General features: G+C 49.4%; 1 protein-coding gene across 2 annotated transcripts in view; it reads right to left on the bottom strand.

The window, feature by feature from the left end:
• prkcaa (protein kinase C, alpha, a) overlaps positions 1-19,278 on the bottom strand; it is a 137,198-nt gene that overhangs the window by 78,601 nt on the left and 39,319 nt on the right. For both annotated transcript variants that reach the window (XM_080494195.1, XM_080494196.1), the window contains exon 3: positions 12,065-12,147. In XM_080494195.1, the coding sequence (XP_080350321.1) occupies positions 12,065-12,147 (83 nt within the window). The remainder of the gene's footprint in view (positions 1-12,064; positions 12,148-19,278) is intronic.

Below are 19,278 nucleotides of genomic sequence, written 5' to 3'. Positions count from 1 at the left end.
GAGGCAAGGAGGTGAGGAGGTAAGGAGGAAAGGAGGTAAGGAGGTAAGGAGGCGAGGAGGTAAGGAGGCGAGGAGGTGAGGAGGTAAGGAGGCAAGGAGGCAAGGAGGTAAGGAGGTAAGGAGGCGAGGAGGTAAGGAGGAAAGGAGGTGAGGAGGTAAGGAGGTGAGGAGGCAAGGAGGTGAGGAGGCGAGGAGGTAAGGAGGCGAGGAGGTAAGGAGGCGAGGAGATGAGGAGGCGAGGAGGTAAGGAGGCGAGGAGGTAAGGAGGCGAAGAGATGAGGAGGCGAGGAGGTAAGGAGGCGAGGAGGTAAGGAGGAAAGGAGGTAAGGAGGAAAGGAGGTGAGGAGGTAAGGAGGTGAGGAGGTAAGGAGGTAAGGAGGCAAGGAGGTGAGGAGGTAAGGAGGTAAGGAGGCGAGGAGGTAAGGAGGAAAGGAGGTGAGGAGGTGAGGAGGTAAGGGGGTGAGGAGGCGAGGAGGTAAGGAGGCGAGGAGGTAAGGAGGCGAGGAGGTAAGGAGGCGAGGAGATGAGGAGGCGAGGAGGTAAGGAGGCGAGGAGGTAAGGAGGCGAAGAGATGAGGAGGCGAGGAGGTAAGGAGGCAAGGAGGTGAGGAGGCGAGGAGGTAAGGAGGCAAGGAGGTGAGGAGGTAAGGAGGTAAGGAGGCGAGGAGGTAAGGAGGCAAGGGGGAAAGGAGGCGAGGAGGCGAGGAGGTAAGGAGGTAAGGAGGCGAGGAGGTAAGGAGGCGAGGAGATGAGGAGGCGAGGAGGTAAGGAGGCAAGGAGGTAAGGAGGCGAAGAGATGAGGAGGCGAGGAGGTAAGGAGACGAGGAGGTAAGGAGGCGAGGAGGTAAGGAGGCAAGGAGGAAAGGAGGCGAGGAGGTGAGGAGGTAAGGAGGCGAGGAGGTAAGGAGGCGAGGAGGTAAGGAGACGAGGAGGTAAGGAGGCGAGGAGGTAAGGAGGCAAGGAGGAAAGGAGGCGAGGAGGTGAGGAGGTAAGGAGGCGAGGAGGTAAGGAGGCGAGGAGGTAAGGAGGCGAAGAGATGAGGAGGCGAGGAGGTAAGGAGACGAGGAGGTAAGGAGGCGAGGAGGTAAGGAGGCGAAGAGATGAGGAGGTGAGGAGGTAAGGAGGCGAGGAGGTAAGGAGACGAGGAGGTAAGGAGACGAGGAGGTAAGGAGGCGAGGAGGTGAGGAGGTAAGGAGGTAAGGAGGCGAGGAACCCGCCAGTCTTTGTTTTAATGTTTCTACATGAAGCAAAACCAGTTCGCCGCTTCTTTTGCTTTGACTGGTGACATTTTCAGAAAAATCTTCCTTCACTGGAACATTATCCTGCTTCCACCAACGCACCTCTCTCTCTCTCTCTCTCTCTCTCTCTCTCTCCCTCCCTCCCTCCCTCCCCCCCCCCCCCCCGCAGAAACACACGAGTACTTCTGTTGTGTGTTTGCCTCAGGAAACCTCCAAACACATAATCCTCTCTGTGACTTCATGTGATCATGTTGCATATAGCAGTGATGCTAATCTCCTCTTGGTACAGCAGAATGAGGGGGGGGGGGGGGGGGGGGGAGACAGAACCCCCCCTTTAAAACACGCTTTATGGCAATTTGGGGGGAATCTATCTAAAATATGGGTAAAATGCAGTTTTTCCCATATGATCACGTGTAAAATCAGGTTATTTAGTATTAATGTTTATTTGAGCACGAGGCGAATCTTCACTCTTTCACTTGACTCATAAAACATCTTTAATAAAGTGGCCGGCCTGCATGTCGTTCCCCCCCCCCCCCCCCCCACCCCCCCCCCACCCCCCCCCATGTCAGGACTCACACTCCAAAATAAATTCAGGACACGAAGCACAAATATGCAGCATCGAGTTTCTTTGCGACGACGTTTTCTTGGAAGGAGCATTTGAGCCAAACCTCGTATAGCGACGTGCCGAAAGCAGGAGGCGGGGCTTGTTTCCCCGAGGCAGGAGGAGGCGGGGCTTGTTTCCCCGAGGCAGGAGGAGGCGGGGCTTGTTTCACCGAGGCAGGAGGAGGCGGGGCTTGTTTCCCCGAGGCAGGAGGTCAACACATCAACACAACGCTGAACCTCATCAACACAACGCTGAACCTCATCAACACAACGCTGAACCTCATCAACACAACGCTGAACCTCATCAACACAACGCTGAACCTCATCAACACAACGCTGAACCACATCAACACAACGCTGAACCTCATCAACACAACGCTGAACCTCATCAACACAACGCTGAACCTCATCAACACAACGCTGAACCTCATCAACACAACGCTGAACCTCATCAACACAACGCTGAACCTCATCAACACAACGCTGAACCTCATCAACACAACGCTGAGCCACATCAACACAACGCTGAACCTCATCAACACAACGCTGAACCTCATCAACACAACGCTGAACCTCATCAACACAACGCTGAACCACAGCAACACAACGCTGAACCTCATCAACACAACGCTGAACCTCATCAACACAACGCTGAACCTCATCAACACAACGCTGAACCACAGCAACACAACGCTGAACCTCATCAACACAACGCTGAACCTCATCAACACAACGCTGAACCTCATCAACACAACGCTGAACCTCATCAACACAACGCTGAACCACATCAACACAACGCTGAACCACATCAACACAACGCTGAACCTCATCAACACAACGCTGAACCTCATCAACACAACGCTGAACCTCATCAACACAACGCTGAACCTCATCAACACAACGCTGAACCTCATCAACACAACGCTGAACCTCATCAACACAACGCTGAACCTCATCAACACAACGCTGAACCTCATCAACACAACGCTGAACCTCATCAACACAACGCTGAACCACATCAACACAACGCCGAACCTCATCAACACAACGCCGAACCTCATCAACACAACTCTGAACCTCATCAACACAACGCTGAACCACATCAACACAACGCTGAACCTCATCAACACAACGCTGAACCTCATCAACACAACGCTGAACCACATCAACACAATGCTGAACCTCATCAACACAACGCTGAACCTCATCAACACAACGCTGAACCTCATCAACACAACGCTGAACCTCATCAACACAACGCTGAACCTCATCAACACAACGCTGAACCTCATCAACACAACGCTGAACCTCATCAACACAACGCTGAACCTCATCAACACAACGCTGAACCTCATCAACACAACGCTGAACCTCATCAACACAACGCTGAACCTCATCAACACAACGCTGAACCTCATCAACACAACGCTGAACCTCATCAACACAACGCTGAACCACATCAACACAACGCTGAACCTCATCAACACAACGCTGAACCTCATCAACACAACGCTGAACCTCATCAACACAACGCTGAACCAAATCAACACAACGCTGAACCTCATCAACACAACGCTGAACCTCATCAACACAACGCTGAACCTCATCAACACAACGCTGAACCACATCAACACAACGCTGAACCTCATCAACACAACGCTGAACCACATCAACACAACGCTGAACCTCATCAACACAACGCTGAACCTCATCAACACAACGCTGAACCACATCAACACAACGCTGAACCTCATCAACACAACGCTGAACCTCATCAACACAACGCTGAACCTCATCAACACAACGCTGAACCACATCAACACAACGCTGAACCTCATCAACACAACGCTGAACCTCATCAACACAACGCTGAACCTCATCAACACAACGCTGAACCTCATCAACACAACGCTGAACCTCATCAACACAACGCTGAACCTCATCAACACAACGCTGAACCTCATCAACACAACGCTGAACCTCATCAACACAACGCTGAACCTCATCAACACAACGCTGAACCTCATCAACACAACGCTGAACCTCATCAACACAACGCTGAACCTCATCAACACAACGCTGAACCTCATCAACACAACGCTGAACCTCATCAACACAACGCTGAACCTCATCAACACAACGCTGAACCTCATCAACACAACGCTGAACCTCATCAACACAACGCTGAACCTCATCAAATTTGTGTTGATTTGCTCCAAATACTGTGTTAAGTAATCACATATCAAGAAGGAATTGTTTGTAAAAATTACATTTTCCAAACGACTAACTATTGTTCTCTGATTTTGCACAGCACTGAGGAGTTGACAGCCGTTTCGTCAGAAGAAACTCTCTCTGCAGGAAAGCTGCTCTCTCAAGGCCGACTTGGCTTTACTCAATGATTTCATGGTAACGGTGGATCAGCACTTCATCAGCAGTAGATCGTCATTGGATTTGCCTCTTTGCACCCAAATAGTGAAACGTCATCGATATAAAGGAGGCGGCAGCACCCTAAACACCCTGGAAACACAGAGGCCTTGACAACCCAACACGCCCGCGGCGCACATGATTTCATTTTGCTCCACTCAAATGTAATCTGGTTTTCACTTCACAGGCAGAGTCTCAGTAAGGAGGCATCTTGTGTCCCGGGCCTCGTTATCAGAACCCGGATCCTCCACAGACCCGCTGGACTCCGTCCCTCTTGGTAGACGTGCTCATCTCGTTGACGTGGTTTCTCTCAGCGCGCCTGAAGCTCCGGCCAGATGACAGCTCTCGCTGTTTCACTGAGAGGTTGTGAGTGAGTTGCTTCATCGGGAGGTGAAACACATAAGTCTTGTTTTTACTGCAGAATGCTGTAAGAGCCGCCCGGCGCTGACGGAGAACCGCAGCTCCTTGAAAGCATTTCAACCTTCTTAAGCAGCAATACGTTTTACCAGGAGCCACTCACTGACACCAGCAACCAGCAACCAGCAACCAGCAGCCAGCAGCCAGCAACCAGCAGCCAGCAGCCAGCAACCAGCAACCAGCAGCCAGCAACCAGCAACCAGCAACCAGCAGCCAGCAACCAGCAACCAGCAGCCAGCAACCAGCAACCAGCAGCCAGCAACCAGCAGCCAGCAACCAGCAGCCAGCAGCCAGCAACCAGCAACCAGCAGCCAGCAGCCAGCAACCAGCAGCCAGCAACCAGCAACCAGCAGCCAGCAACCAGCAACCATCAGCCAGCAACCAGCAACCAGCAGCCAGCAACCAGCAGCCAGCAACCAGCAACCAGCAGCCAGCAACCAGCAGCCAGCAGCCAGCAACCAGCAGCCAGCAACCAGCAGCCAGCAACCAGCAACCAGCAGCCAGCAACCAGCAACCAGCAGCCAGCAGCCATCAGCCAGCAACCAGCAACCATCAGCCAGCAACCAGCAGCCAGCAACCAGCAGCCAGCAGCCAGCAACCAGCAACCAGCAACCAGCAGCCAGCAACCAGCAGCCATCAGCCAGCAACCAGCAGCCAGCAACCAGCAACCAGCAGCCAGCAACCAGCAACCAGCAACCAGCAGGGCTGCCCCTCCAGGAGTTTGCCCCCCCGGGTCTGGACGAGGTCTACAGGATCCACAGGAGATGGTAGGAGGTTCTTGTTGACACAAAGTGTAATGGCTGCAGAAGATGGAGGTTGATTGTGTAATTACAGAACTCATCATGTCAGACGGTCCCACAATGAAACCAAAACCGATAAAGACGAGTTTGAAAGAGCAGAAGACGTCAGACCAGTGAAAACCACAACACTCTGCAGGTCTGGGTTCAGATTATGACACCAATCAGTGACGCACAGTTAAATAAAGCAGCGTTTAGTCGTTCTCACTAAAATGACAACGTGGCTGTATTTCAATCTCAATGCGTTGCGCCAAAGGTGTGAAATGGTGTGTTTGTTTTCCCCGCCGGGTCACCCTGAGCTCACTTCTGTCTGCTTCCAGGCAAATGTGAGCGAAAGGCCACCAGGTTGCTGGTTAACTCTATTACAGGGTGTGTGTGTGTGTGTGTGTGTGTGTGTGTGTGTGTGTGTGTGGGGGGGGGGGGGGATCAGTGCACAGAGGCGTGCAGACGGCCCCGGGTCAGACGTGCTGCACTGGTTAAGAGCACATCAATGATGCAGCCGCCGTCCGGCCTCTCGGTTCCACCTGCTGCTCCCGGCAGGGAAACACGGCATCATGCATGATTCATGCTCTGGTCCTGTGAAGCTCCCGAACCACTGGAGCTGCAGGGGAATGGACTCCACTGCCGCAGTGCCGTTGAGCCGCGCGTTGAGCAGCCCCCGAAGCGTCACGTCCTCCGTCACATTCACCCGTTCACTCCCACGCCGCTGGCGGCTGCAGCCCTGCAAGGCGCCGTCACGCCGACGGGGAACGCTTTGGGGTTCAGACACTTCGGGCACGTGGACCGGTGGAGGTGGGATTCGAACCTGCAACCCTCTGACGAGCGCTCTGCCGACCGAGCCCCGCCGCCCGGGCGACGCCACACCTGGCAGGACGATGTCGTCGTGTGGCGTTCCAACGACGATAAAGACTTTCTAAAGGTCAAACGAAGGTCATTCGTCTGATTGATCGGCACAAATCAACATGAGGCTCCTTCCTGTGAAGTACAGTGACGAGTAGAAGTCGTGGTTAACCCCTCGGGGGCCGGGCTGCAGCACAACGGCCACAAAGACGCTCACACACCTTCACTGATCGACTGAACCAGCAGGTCTCGTCTGGCAGACGCACAAAGTAACACACGTTGGATTCAACAATCACCTTCATGAATGTGGAATATTGAGTGTTTGTTCCACGTCTGGAAACATCTGCATTGTTTGTGTTCATTCCTCTAAAAAAGAAGAACAAATGAGCTCCGGGCTGTTGTTCCAGTGGCGACAAGCTTTTCTCCACCTTCACAATAAAAGCGTGTGTTTTTCACCCCTTCAGGACAAATCAGGTTCCAGAATGTGAGAAACGCTAAACTCTTCTGTTTACATGCAAATGAACACAGAAACGGTACGTTTCAGATTGTTTTCATATAAACAAGACCTTAAAAAGTCCTCCTGCTTGTATGGTGAGTGAGTGAGTGAGTGAGTGAGTGAGTGAGTGAGTGAGTGAGTGAGTGAGTGAGTGAGTGAGTGAGTGAGTGAGTGAGTGAGTGAGTGAATGAATGAATGAACGGTTGATTTTGGTTACAGTTTCAGTTCAAAAGTTGAATTCTGTGAATTCAGTTAATCGTCCTTTGACGTTCACACGTTTGGTTTTTTAATCATTTCTGGAGCCGAGACTGATTCCTGCGTCCCTTCAGGACCCACAACGTCCCCCGGGACTCCAGGGACACAAGAGACCAACGTCCCCCGGGACTCCAGGGACACAGGAGAACAACGTCCCCCGGGACGCCAGGGACACAAGAGAACAACGTCCCCCGGGACTCCAGGGACACAGGAGAACAACGTCCCCCGGGACTCCAGGGACACAACAGAACAACGTCCCCCGGGACTCCAGGGACACAGGAGAACAACGTCCCCCGGGACTCCAGGGACACAAGAGAACAACGTCCCCCGGGACACCAGGGACACAAGAGAACAACGTCCCCGGGACTCCAGGGACACAGGAGAACAACGTCCCCCGGGACACAAGAGAACAACGTCCCCCGGGACACCAGAGAATAAAACCCTGAAGTTGACAGAAGCAACTCGTCCTTCATGTTTCAAGTTGATTCCAGACGAACAAGCGAAAAGCATTCAGTTGCGTTAGCGTTCCATTCAGCATTCACTTTACAGGATTTGGGTAAATCAGGTTTCCCTCCAGATGTTTGCACTGGTCTGGTGACCCTCTTCACCAGCAGCCCATCATCATCATCATCATCATCATCGCTGTGGAAACCCTCTGAATGGCGACACAGAAGAATGCGGCTGCAGCTCCCCGGGTCTTAAAGCAACACTGCGGCTGCCATGCAGAATTTGGCCTCGCTCTCTCGCCCCGCTCTCTCGCCCCGCTCTCTCGCCCCGCCCTCTCGCCATGTTCTCTCGCCCCGCTCTCTCGCCCCCCGCTCTCTCGCCACGCCCTCTCGCCCCCGCTCTCTCGCCCCGCCCTCTCGCCATGTTCTCTCGCCCCGCTCTCTCGCCCCCCGCTCTCTCGCCACGCCCTCTCGCCCCGCCCTCTCGCCCCACCCTCTCGCCCCGCCCTCTCATTTGTTTGTCCCCGTTGGGAGTTCTACGACACCGACGTGGGTCACCAGCTGCAGGGCGCCTGGACACGGCGGGTCTTCAGGATATTTGCTGGCCGAGGGAGTGATTGCTTTCCTGGGTGGCACGCCCCGGGGGCAGCAAGCCTGTGTGTGGTCGCCCCTGGCAACAGCACTGCCACTGTAAGCACAGTGAAATCGTGGAGGATCGTCGCTGTGAAGACGAACAACGGGCTGAGAAGCATCGACGCCCCGGGGCACAAAGAGACGTCGCCCTACGCTCAGATTGGGTTTCTAAGTGTTGTGCCTCCTTTCTCTGCGCAGCTAAAGACTTTAAACACTCAAGTGGGGAGTCGTGAAAGTAAAACTCATACCTGCTGCTGAAACGCAACAATAAAGTGAAATATCTTTCAGTTCTTTCTCTTTTGTTGGACAAGTAACTGAAATAATGACGGACTTCACTGACGTGTCAGGTATGGAGCCACTTTATCCTGAGTAGTACCGTCATACTGCCTTGCTCACTGAAGCAGGAACGTTTGTCAATGTTTCATTAGAGATTTTAAATAAATCACTTTTATGGCAGCAATGAGCTTTCGGACTCTGTGGCTCCTCCCATTTCTTCAGCCTTCAGTTTTAAATGATGTTGAAATGGAGAGCGTTTATGAAACTACGTTTTGAGTGATGACAGATGACAAACTGTTGGAAGCCTCACGTAGAAAACGCAAAATGAAAATTGTCCAAGTCTCTTTGTGTTTACAAACAAGAGACTTGCTGAATAATAAATGTCACATGTCTTATATGACAAAATGTGTGGAAATATGGGGAAACACAGAAAACTAACTGGGATCCAACAGTCAAATTGCAGAAAAGAGCGACGACGACCACAAATAGATCAGGATTCCACCAAATCAACTTTTCATACAATCATCCACATTAGAATTTCTGGATATCATATATTTAAAAACATTAGAAATTAAGTTGTGTGTGATGAATAACAGCATTCCAGATTGTATTCAAAAGTAATTTCTTCATAGAAAGGCCATTAATAATGTAAGGAGGGTGTTAATGTTAGAAACCTGTAAAGTAAGAATCAATGTTAAATGTAGATGTGTGTCAGTTTGAGGACTGACGTTAGGGAACGGACTGAATTTGGGGGAAATAAATCACTTGAGTTTTTTTGTCTTTCTTTTCAAATCTGCACCGCAGTGGCCAACGATGGCGGTGAAGTTTGCTCCCGACTCAGCACGTCTTCAGTCGTTGCTGCTGCGGCGTGGTGCCGCGGCCACGCGCTCTATTTCAGGAGTCTGGGTGGAGGATCTGGAATGACACAGTGACATATCTCCGGTTTCAGGGGCCGCGCTGCCGAATGCCCGGCGGGCCGGCGGCGGCGGCGGCGTGGAAATGGATTTTCACAGTAAGACGCTGGGCTGCGAGACGCCAGCATGAGATCTCACGCAACACGAAGGTCAGACGACGAGGATCAAGCGCTTCCTGTGACGGTAAAATAAAACGAGCTAACAGCCTCTTTTTTTAATCGAAGCGTTTCCCCGACAGCGACGGGCCAGTCACAACACGCCCGGCGCGTTTTTAGTCCCTACGTCTGTTGGAGGAGGCCACGGCCGCCATGTTTTGTCTGAAAACGTGGGGAGGGAGTGGCGGGAGCGGGGAGGGAGTACGTCAAGGCAAGGCGTGGCGTGCGTGGCCGCACGCCACGCCACGCCTGGCCGTCAGCGGTTGCGTTGCATCGTGGCGAGTTGTACCTGCTCACCACGTAGATCGCCGTGCGGTCGGCACGTCGTCGTACGGAGGCCGCACTGACACGTGCGGCTGACGTACGGCGGCCCTACTCACTCGCACGTTGTGAGTGCGACGAACGGGAGTTTCATTTCTTTATGTCATTTTGTTTTACCTGTTACAATGACAATAAATGCAATTCAATCCATGCAGGAAAAGTGTTGCGGCGTGTCTGCGTGCTCCAAATCCGCACGGCGGCGACGACTTACATTTGGGTGTTTGCCAATAACAAGCACTGGTGTAAAAACTGATCATGTCATTAAAATTCGAAGGGTTTTTAAGTTTTATTTCTATTAGAAGTAAACGTTTTCTTCCTACTGACCTGGTGAGACACTTCACTGGATAAAATACAACTGTGGAACCTTTGTGCCTCCAGCTTGTGGCCTATGGCTCCAGGAATGATGAAATATTTCACCAGAATGAATGACGTTCATATGAAGTGAAATGTGACGCGTCAACATGAGAAATGATTTGGAAACCGACTGGACGTACGAGGTCTTTCATGGATGTTCTTCCTGTCTGACTCCGATTAGCAACGTGGAAAAGCTTCGGTCAAAAATGGATGTATTTTCTGTACAAAAGTAAAAATGTGACGACATCAAATGTTTTAATTTGACAGACAAAATTCTATTGAATCCATTTGAATAGATCTTAACAACTAAAACAAGCAGCCTTTGCCCTCCACTGTCTGGCGTCTCCTTGTCCTCAGTCGTGTTCATGTCCACAGTCGTGTTCATGTCCTCAGTCGTGTTCATGTCCACAGTCGTGTTCATGTCCACAGTCGTGTTCATGTCCACAGTCGTGTTCCTGTCCTCAGTCGTGTTCATGTCCTCAGTCGTGTTCATGTCCACAGTCGTGTTCATGTCCACAGTCGTGTTCCTGTCCTCAGTCGTGTTCATGTCCACAGTCGTGTTCATGTCCACAGTCGTGTTCATGTCCACAGTCGTGTTCCTGTCCTCAGTCGTGTTCATGTCCTCAGTCGTGTTCATGTCCACAGTCGTGTTCATGTCCTCAGTCGTGTTCATGTCCTCAGTCGTGTTCATGTCCTCAGTCGTGTTCATGTCCTCGTCCCACATAGAACCACAACTCTGACGATTCTCTGTTTGTCTCTGGAGCAAATCAAGCCGTCATTAAACGCTTCAGCACATCTTCCAGTCTGAAAACTGCCCCGACAAAAAGAATATAAGAGATAATTAGACTCCTGTTATATCCTCCAAAATCCCATCTGAGAACAAAGGCTGATAATGAAGACGTCAGGCGAACCTCGACAGCATGAATCAGTCACAACTGGAGGAAAATATAGGGCCTTTAATGAATTAATTCATTACAACGAGGCCAAAGACGGGATCACGTGACGGTTTCCTCGAGGGGTCGATGCCTCGGACTCACCAAGTGGAACACGTGTCAGTTTAATCAAGGTTCACCAGGCGACAAGTGGAACAGTGAAGATGAAGGAAGTGAATGAAGCCAATTCAACACTTCACTGCTCTTCTTTCTATGCATATCGACTGACTGTGAATGTAAAAGCTCTTCTGCTGAAACACAAACAATAAGCTGATATCAGTCAAGCGACCGTACGAATGCCTCCATATGATGTTGTCAGGAAAGTAACAATAATCATGATGCTGTTCTGTAATTGGACAATAAATGTAATTGTCCTTTAATGGTGAAAACCAACATTTCAAAAGCGTATTAGTCCTTCACAGCACAATGTGATGAGACATCATCTGTATGCAGAGAGGATAATATTCAGTCAAAGTTATATCACATCATATTATATATTTCTCTGAAATAATAAAACTAGACTAAAACTAAGTAACTCTGGACACAAACAACTTTTTCACGACTGCAAATAAAGGTCAAGTGGCTGTTTTATGATCCATTAAGTGTGTCAGCTGCTTAAAACCAACTCAACTTTATCATTCATATTGAGAAATTGAACCATATTTACAATGTAAAGCGGAATGTTTACACGTCTGCCACATGTGTTTGATGGAAACATCACATTCCCCATTAGAAACAAGTGCAAAGTGTGAACTTGTCAGTGGTTTTCATGCTCCTCAGAAGAGGAACAACGTTCAGGTGTGTCTCTGTTCTTCCACACAGCCGGAGGAGACAAACTGGACATCGTCTCCACAGAGACAAACCACAAAACTCACCACTGTTTACGTCCTTCAGCATTAAAGACAAATGACTAGCAGCTCCAGGAGAAGGGAAACAGCTGGGAACCGGGGCTTCGCTTACTTACGTCTGTGTCGGGGCCCTTATCGGCCCCTGGGCAGGAAAACGTGACCAATTCATGGCACCGCTTGTGGACCACAAAACAGCAAACTGCAGAGAGAGAGAGAGAGGGAGAGAGGGAGAGGGAGGGAGAGAGAGGGAGAGAGAGGGAGAGAGGGGTGGTGGGGGGTTGAAATAGATTGAATAGGAGAGAAATACATAGACAGATGGAGGAGGACAGAGGAGAAGAAGAAGAGAAAGAGTGACATGGTTAAAACACGGAGCGTCACTGTGGACTGACACACGGACTCACATCAGAACACGACTCCGACCACTAAGAGGGTTTGGTGGAAAATAAATACATCAAATAATGACGTCTGGGCGAGTCGGATCCTTATCATGGGTCCAGATGGCCGAGCTGCCCACTGGAGGACTGCTCTACTGCACACACACACACACACACACACACACACACACACACCATAGTGCTCCATAGAACTGCAGGGGGTGACACGGGGGGGGGGGGGGGGGGGTTAATTAACCAGCGCTGTATACGGAGTATTTCTATACAAACTCTGCTGAGAGCTGCTGCCCTCGTCTTGTTTCCATGTATAACAGCACCTTTCCTTCCAAGGACTTCCTGTCTGGCAGCCTGAGATGGAAGCAGCAGGACTGGCAGCCTTCAGCACTCGTCACTTCACTCCACCATTGATTCGTCTCATTCATGTGATGCATTTCTTCCCAGGCTCTGCTTGAGTTTTAGCTTCAGCTACAAATCTCCTTCGCTGCGACTTCAACTCTGCAGCAACGTTCCTTCCGTGCAGATCGACTGTCGTCTCTTCACTGCGTCAAAAAGCTCTTTATTACTGATTTAACACGACTTTCTGGCTGTTTTCAAACCAATGAACGTGAATTGGTTCGATTAGGAGAGAATGTGGGAAAACTTCCACACCTTGGTTGGGTTCACGTTGTCAGAATCGAGCTCACCGATTGGCCAGGATTGAAAACAGAACTGCACCTGCCAGCTTCACACCCCAAGAAACACACACATGATGAGGCAGGAGCCAATGAAGAGCATCGTTGTTCTTTTGGGCGACAACAAGCAAACACAGCATATCGTCATGGTTACTCCACAGCTGCCAGGAGGCGACGCCTCCTCACCTCTTTAGCTTTTCTTCAGCTTCATTCACATACAAGAGGATCAGATCCACAGTTTCAAACAAAGATATTTGATCGCCTTTCAGAGGTGGATCAAGAACTGCTGTCATAGAACATACTGTCGTATGACTAAACACCTTGACAGATGGAACTTTATTGACCATCCGTTTCATGCCTCAGACACAACAACTTAAAATCACATGCTTCTTAAACCTAGACCTCAACAGAACATCGTCTCACTGAAGTCAAGAACTCCACAGAAGAGTTGGAGTCCTTTATGTCCAATAGAGTCACATCATGGGGGAAAGTACTTGTGTTTCCATGTGCTGTGCTCTCTGCAGAGGAGAGGAGAGGAGAGGAGAGGAGAGCATCTGGGATACAGACTGTCAATACTTCCTGCCATGATATTTCCCAGCAGAGGTTTGCCAGTGATTCCGGAGGCAGACTGAGGTTGAACAGGGTCACAGGCAGTGGTTCAGTCACTACCTACAGTATTGATTCTAGACACAGGATGAAATTCACCTTTTTGAATATCACACTAATTCAGTCTGAGCCTCACTCTCTGTTCAATTGAAGACATGTGGCTTCAAAATATGAACAATTTCTTTTCTTTTCCAAACTCGGCACAACCAACAAAACTCATTTGCGTCATCTCCATGGAAACGTGTTTTCCCCGGCAGCATTCCCTGGATTTCCCAGGCCGTGGTTCTGGTTCCACGTACCTCCAGACCAACAGCATCACAGCGTCGCTTCTTCTGATGCGCCTGAATCAGGAAACTCCAGCGACGCTGCAGGTGTGTACGTCTTCTTTACTTAACTGGGAGACGGACGCAAACATGGATTCTACAAATGGAACTATTCATAATTAAGATGTTAATAAGTTCAATGGTTTGAATCCCTCTAATCAACAAGAGCTCCTCGACCTACGTCGACGGGGGGAACTATTGTTTCGATGCACTTGAGTTCTGCTGAGCACAAGGTGGTGTCGTCGGCATTCGGTGACACTTCTTACTGGTTTATTGGCTCATGATGTAGAAAAGCCTCAGGAAAACCTGGAGGAAAGCGTCTCTGCGTGACGGCTCCTGAGGTCGCGGCTCACCAGACACACTGTCATCTTCCAATCCAGAGGTTGCAGGTTAGATTTCCTGAGTGCCTCGCATGGCAACTGTCAGCATTGGTGTGTGCAAAAGTGCTAAATGAGTATAAATAATGTATCTGGTTCTGCAGATGTGAGCACAGTTAATGAGAAACATGTTTTTTTTCTTCTTTCTTTTTTTTTTTAAATTCTGCACAGGAAAATATGTGGAAACACCTTCAGGCGACGGATCTGAACCACCAAGTCCAACAACAGGAGACCGTCTCACCGCATGCGTCCCACCTAAAGACCACATGTTTATGAGCGAATGCAGAGAGAAGGAAAGGGATATAACGACTGCTTCACATGCGTGAGAATGGCATGAAGAGAAAAATGTGGCTGCTTGTCTTTATTCTCCGACCTTTTCTAGTCATATTACATCATCCTATTATCAAACATCAGAATTTCTTAGAGACAAATATGCTTCATGTGTCTTTATGTGCACTTCATACAATAAACCAGACTAAAGTGCTGGTTGTAGGTGCAGCAAATCTGAATTCCTGTGGGCTTCATAGAGGATCAATCAGACCAGTAGCCCCCCCATCACCCCCCCCCCCCCCCCCCAGCAGCCATCAGTCAGGACGGTCAATAAGGAGCAACGACCCATAAGTCACAACAAAACCAAGCCACCAACCAGACGGGCCACACGATTGGCGTCTGCTCAGTAAACGGCAGCGTCTCTTTGTGCCTCTGGATGAAACCCAGAGTTTCTGTTGTGCCACTTTCTCTTCACGTCTTATTGCAAGTTTCTCTTTGAATGAATCCAAACGAGCTCGGCGCGTTTAAACCATCAACTAGTCAACAGCACATCCATCATTCAGCAGGTGTCCCACAGACCTCGCTGCACACGTGAACATATGAGAAGCAACACTTTGCGGCGTCCTAATTGGAAGACGGGGGGGCAGCAGGAGGTTTTCATCCTTATTTCAGAGGAAATGCTAAACATGTGCGCCGATTCAACTAAAGTCAGCCAGGATTTCCGTCTCGTGGTGGGTTTAGGTTTAGTTTCTCAGATTTATGCAACTCTGCACAAACTTGAGGGTCAATTTTCCAATACAAAAAAATCTATGTTGTTTTTTTTATTTTTGTAGAGAAATGCTACAGAAGTCTATACAATTGTACTGATAAAACTTTTGTGGTTGTTTTCCTGCGTTAATCGCCAACATCAGGCTGAAGAGGAACACCGGCGGCGAGGATGTCGGGGTTTTCTTGGGAAATTCCAAGTTGTTTTCAGGTGGTGGGATTAAATGACGAGATTTTCAGGAAGGAATCACACTCGCACTCCGCTGCACTAAAACTCAGGGAATATATTTGAGTTGCAGGTGTTTTATCATATCGTACATACATTCGTTTTACTGTGATCCTCTTGTGCTGTGGCGGCTTTGGAAAAGGAGTTGATCTGACGGTTTAACACGATAGATAAAGATGATGTTACTAGAAAATGACACCAGAATATGACCACCTCGTAGTGCGACGCAAAATTTAACAGCATGTGAAGATTCTATTATTTTCCAAGCAATTTTATGCTAACAAATGATTGGAGCCAGAGAACGCCGCCGCCGGAGGCTCACACGTGGGAAGTGTCGGTGTTTTCAACACACTGCTGGTAATGACGTTTAGAGGATGAAGGAGTGTATTTATATCTACGGCCTGGTCGCCTCGACAGTCAACAAATATCTCAATCGCATCGTTTCAATCTGATTTATTGGGGCGGCGGAAGATATTTGTCTGCTTCCGACCCAATGACTTCCTCAGTCCGTGGACAGAATTATCATACAGCAAGTGTGAGCGTAATGAGTGAATCAGCACTTATTGCTCTCCAGCACGGGACGCCATACAACTCCTTACTTCTCCTCAAACCAGAACCTCGCTCAGACTCACTCTTACTCCAAGTCCGGGAAATCAATTCCTTCCAAATCTTTTCCAGGTCACAAGTTCATGAGAGCAATTTCCTTCTCTTGTGCTTTTTTCATGAATACCGACAGGAAATGAGAAAAAAAGTAGCCTCCTTTTATTTTTTTTAGGTATGTTCATGTGATTTAATTCCATGGCGCCTGGTGAAAATAGAAAGAAAATGACCTGTGGCTTTTAGATCAAGCCACAAAAGGAGCCGACATCCGACCACCGGACAGAACAAAAGCTACTCTCAGGTCCCTTTTCCTTATTTGTGGCGGCAATCTTTAAAAACTGAATGGCTGAATTGCTTTTTCGCCACTGAGGAAACCATTAAAGGTGGAAGAAATAGAAATAATTCAGACCCGAAAAAGATCAAAGAGTTCACACACACACAAAGTGCTCGAGCACGTCTTTATCCACAGTGTGATGTAATTACGGACGTCTGCCGGCGTTGGCATTTTGGAGCTCGTTTATAAGATGCAGCAACATGAAAAGTAACAGACTGGGTGGTGATTTCGTCCCGATAACAAAATGTCCCTTTCAAGGAAACTCATTTTCACCGCTGGAATGAAAGGAAAGATCTGCCTTTCATCAGTAAAGTATCATACAGGTCAGACATAATGGGAAGTTTAGAATCAAGAGGCCTTTTGACCTGCAGATGTGGCTGTTCCACAGTGATGCAATGGTTAGAACCCCCCCCCACCCCCCAGCCTTCCTCTTTGAAAGCTCCTGTAAATGTGGCTTTCAACTGTTTCCCACACCTCGATGTGAAGGGATATATCCAGCATGTCCTTCACAGTTCGTTGCTTTCCATAATCCAATAAGCTTCGGGTTATTGCTTGAATGAACATGAGGTGAATTTTAAGTTCAGGTAAACATCACATGACCATCTATGTCATATTTAGCAGCCGTTTGCATTCAGGGGGTGATTAATCACTGACCATTGATCACATGAACCCTGATGGAGGAGCGACTCCAGGCTGGAAATCATTACAGGACATACTGAGAATCACAGCCTGTTACAGAGAAATGCAGGGTTTTTTTTCATCACTTAACCTGGAAACCCGTTTGCCAATCTGGCATCATGTTGAAGTGGAGTCCTTCCACTCGCACCGTACGAGTCGCTATTACACAATCTGCTGCAGCTGCATTTCCTTCACACTCGGCTGTTTCTAGGTTTTATCCTGGTTTGTCCTCTGAAGGTTGACAGGCTCCTGCCCTGGTCGTCATTAGCTTTTCTTCCCACATGAACACTCACACACTAAAGATGGATTATAGAAAAACCCAGACTCAGAACATAATAACCGCCATGTGAGATTTCACTGCACTGCACTTCTCAGTGAAACCTTAAAACGTTAACCGACATGAGCGTATACTCTGACACGGAAAAGGTAGTTTCCAAGGAAACAAGCCATAACAAGGTTATCGTCAGAAATGAAGGGGATCTATCTCACGGCTCATTCTAACACCTCGTTGGTTTGAGGAGGGAGGAAACTGAAGATAATAGCTGCTGAAATCATGAAAACAAAATTGGCATTTTAACACTCCAGCACGTGTTTTCCTTTCACAGTAAAACGCCAAGTGTACTCTCATTACACTTCGGGGAACTCACCCAGGATACGTCACCATCTCCATCGTAAACTACCTTAAAATACAGGAGAAACTTCACGACTTGTAAACAAAGAACGGGACAATAAACAATGATTTAAAGGTCTCACACCCACCGGCGGGGGGGGGGGGGGGGGGGGGGGGGGGGGCGTCCAGACACCCTATAAAGAAAAGCACAAAAACAGATCCAGTATCCAAGTAACGATCCTGTCCTTAATACATAAATCCTACATCATTACCTTAGATGGTTCAACAATGTGAATTAATCCTCCAATGAAACGACGCGATAAATCAAACAGTCATTAACAACTTGGGAAAATAATTTGAATTCACAGAATGTTTACCAACATTAAATGTGGCTCGTTCCCAGGCGGGTGGAGTTTCTGGTTCTGAGCCAACCTGAGACGGGTGGAGAGACGGGTGGAGAGACGAGTGGAGAGACGGGTGGAGAGACGGGTGGAGAGACGGGTGGAGAGATGAGGAGTGGAGAGACGGGTGGAGAGACGAGGAGTGGAGAGACGGGTGGAGAGACAAGTGGAGAGACGGGTGGAGAGACGAGTAGAGAGACGAGTAGAGAGACGGGTGGAGAGACGAGGAGTGGAGAGACGGGTGGAGAGACGAGGAGTGGAGAGACGGGTGGAGAGACGGGTGGAGAGACGGGTGGAGAGACGGGTGGAGAGACGAAGAGTGGAGAGACGGGTGGAGAGACGGGTGGAGAGACGGGTGGAGAGACGAAGAGTGGAGAGACGGGTGGAGAGACGGGTGGAGAGACGAGTGGAGAGACGAGGAGTGGAGAGACGGGTGGAGAGACGGGTGGAGAGACGGGTGGAGAGACGAGGAGTGGAGAGACGAGGAGTGGAGAGACGGGTGGAGAGACGGGTGGAGAGGGATGGAGAGACGAGTGGAGAGACAAGTGGAGAGACGGGTGGAGAGACGGGTGGAGAGACGGGTGGAGAGACGGGTGGAGAGACGAGATTTGTTCTTCTGGGTTATTTTCCCTTCACCTGCTCAGAAGCAAACATCGTCACACGTCAGTAATATACAAATCCAAACCTCGACATCGTCATCATATATTACGACGAAGCTCATTTGCATAGCGAACCTCGGCCGCTGAAACGAGGCGCAAACGCCACAACGTACGTCAAGACCCACAGCAAAGTTCCTCTCCAATATTCCATGAGTCACGTCCATTAAGTTAATAACTCATAAACAGCTATTGTTGCACGACGGCGGACGGCGGACGGCGGACGGCGGACGGCGGTTCCACTAAGAGCACTCTGCCGACGCCAGAATCACAAACACAGTCGCGGAGTGATTCAACTGCAGAAAACTTCTACATTAGTCTGCACACAGCCGCGCATGTGATGAGCAGAAACCTTGAAGAAGCAGAGTAAGAAAAAATTGCGATCATCTTTTCGCATACTTTTCTTTATACGGTTTTTATT

The sequence above is a fragment of the Blennius ocellaris genome, assembly GCF_963422515.1.
Source record: "Blennius ocellaris genome assembly, chromosome: 3".
In the NCBI taxonomy this organism is placed as follows: Eukaryota; Metazoa; Chordata; class Actinopteri; order Blenniiformes; family Blenniidae; genus Blennius; species Blennius ocellaris.
This window is presented reverse-complemented; position numbering and strand designations above follow the sequence as displayed.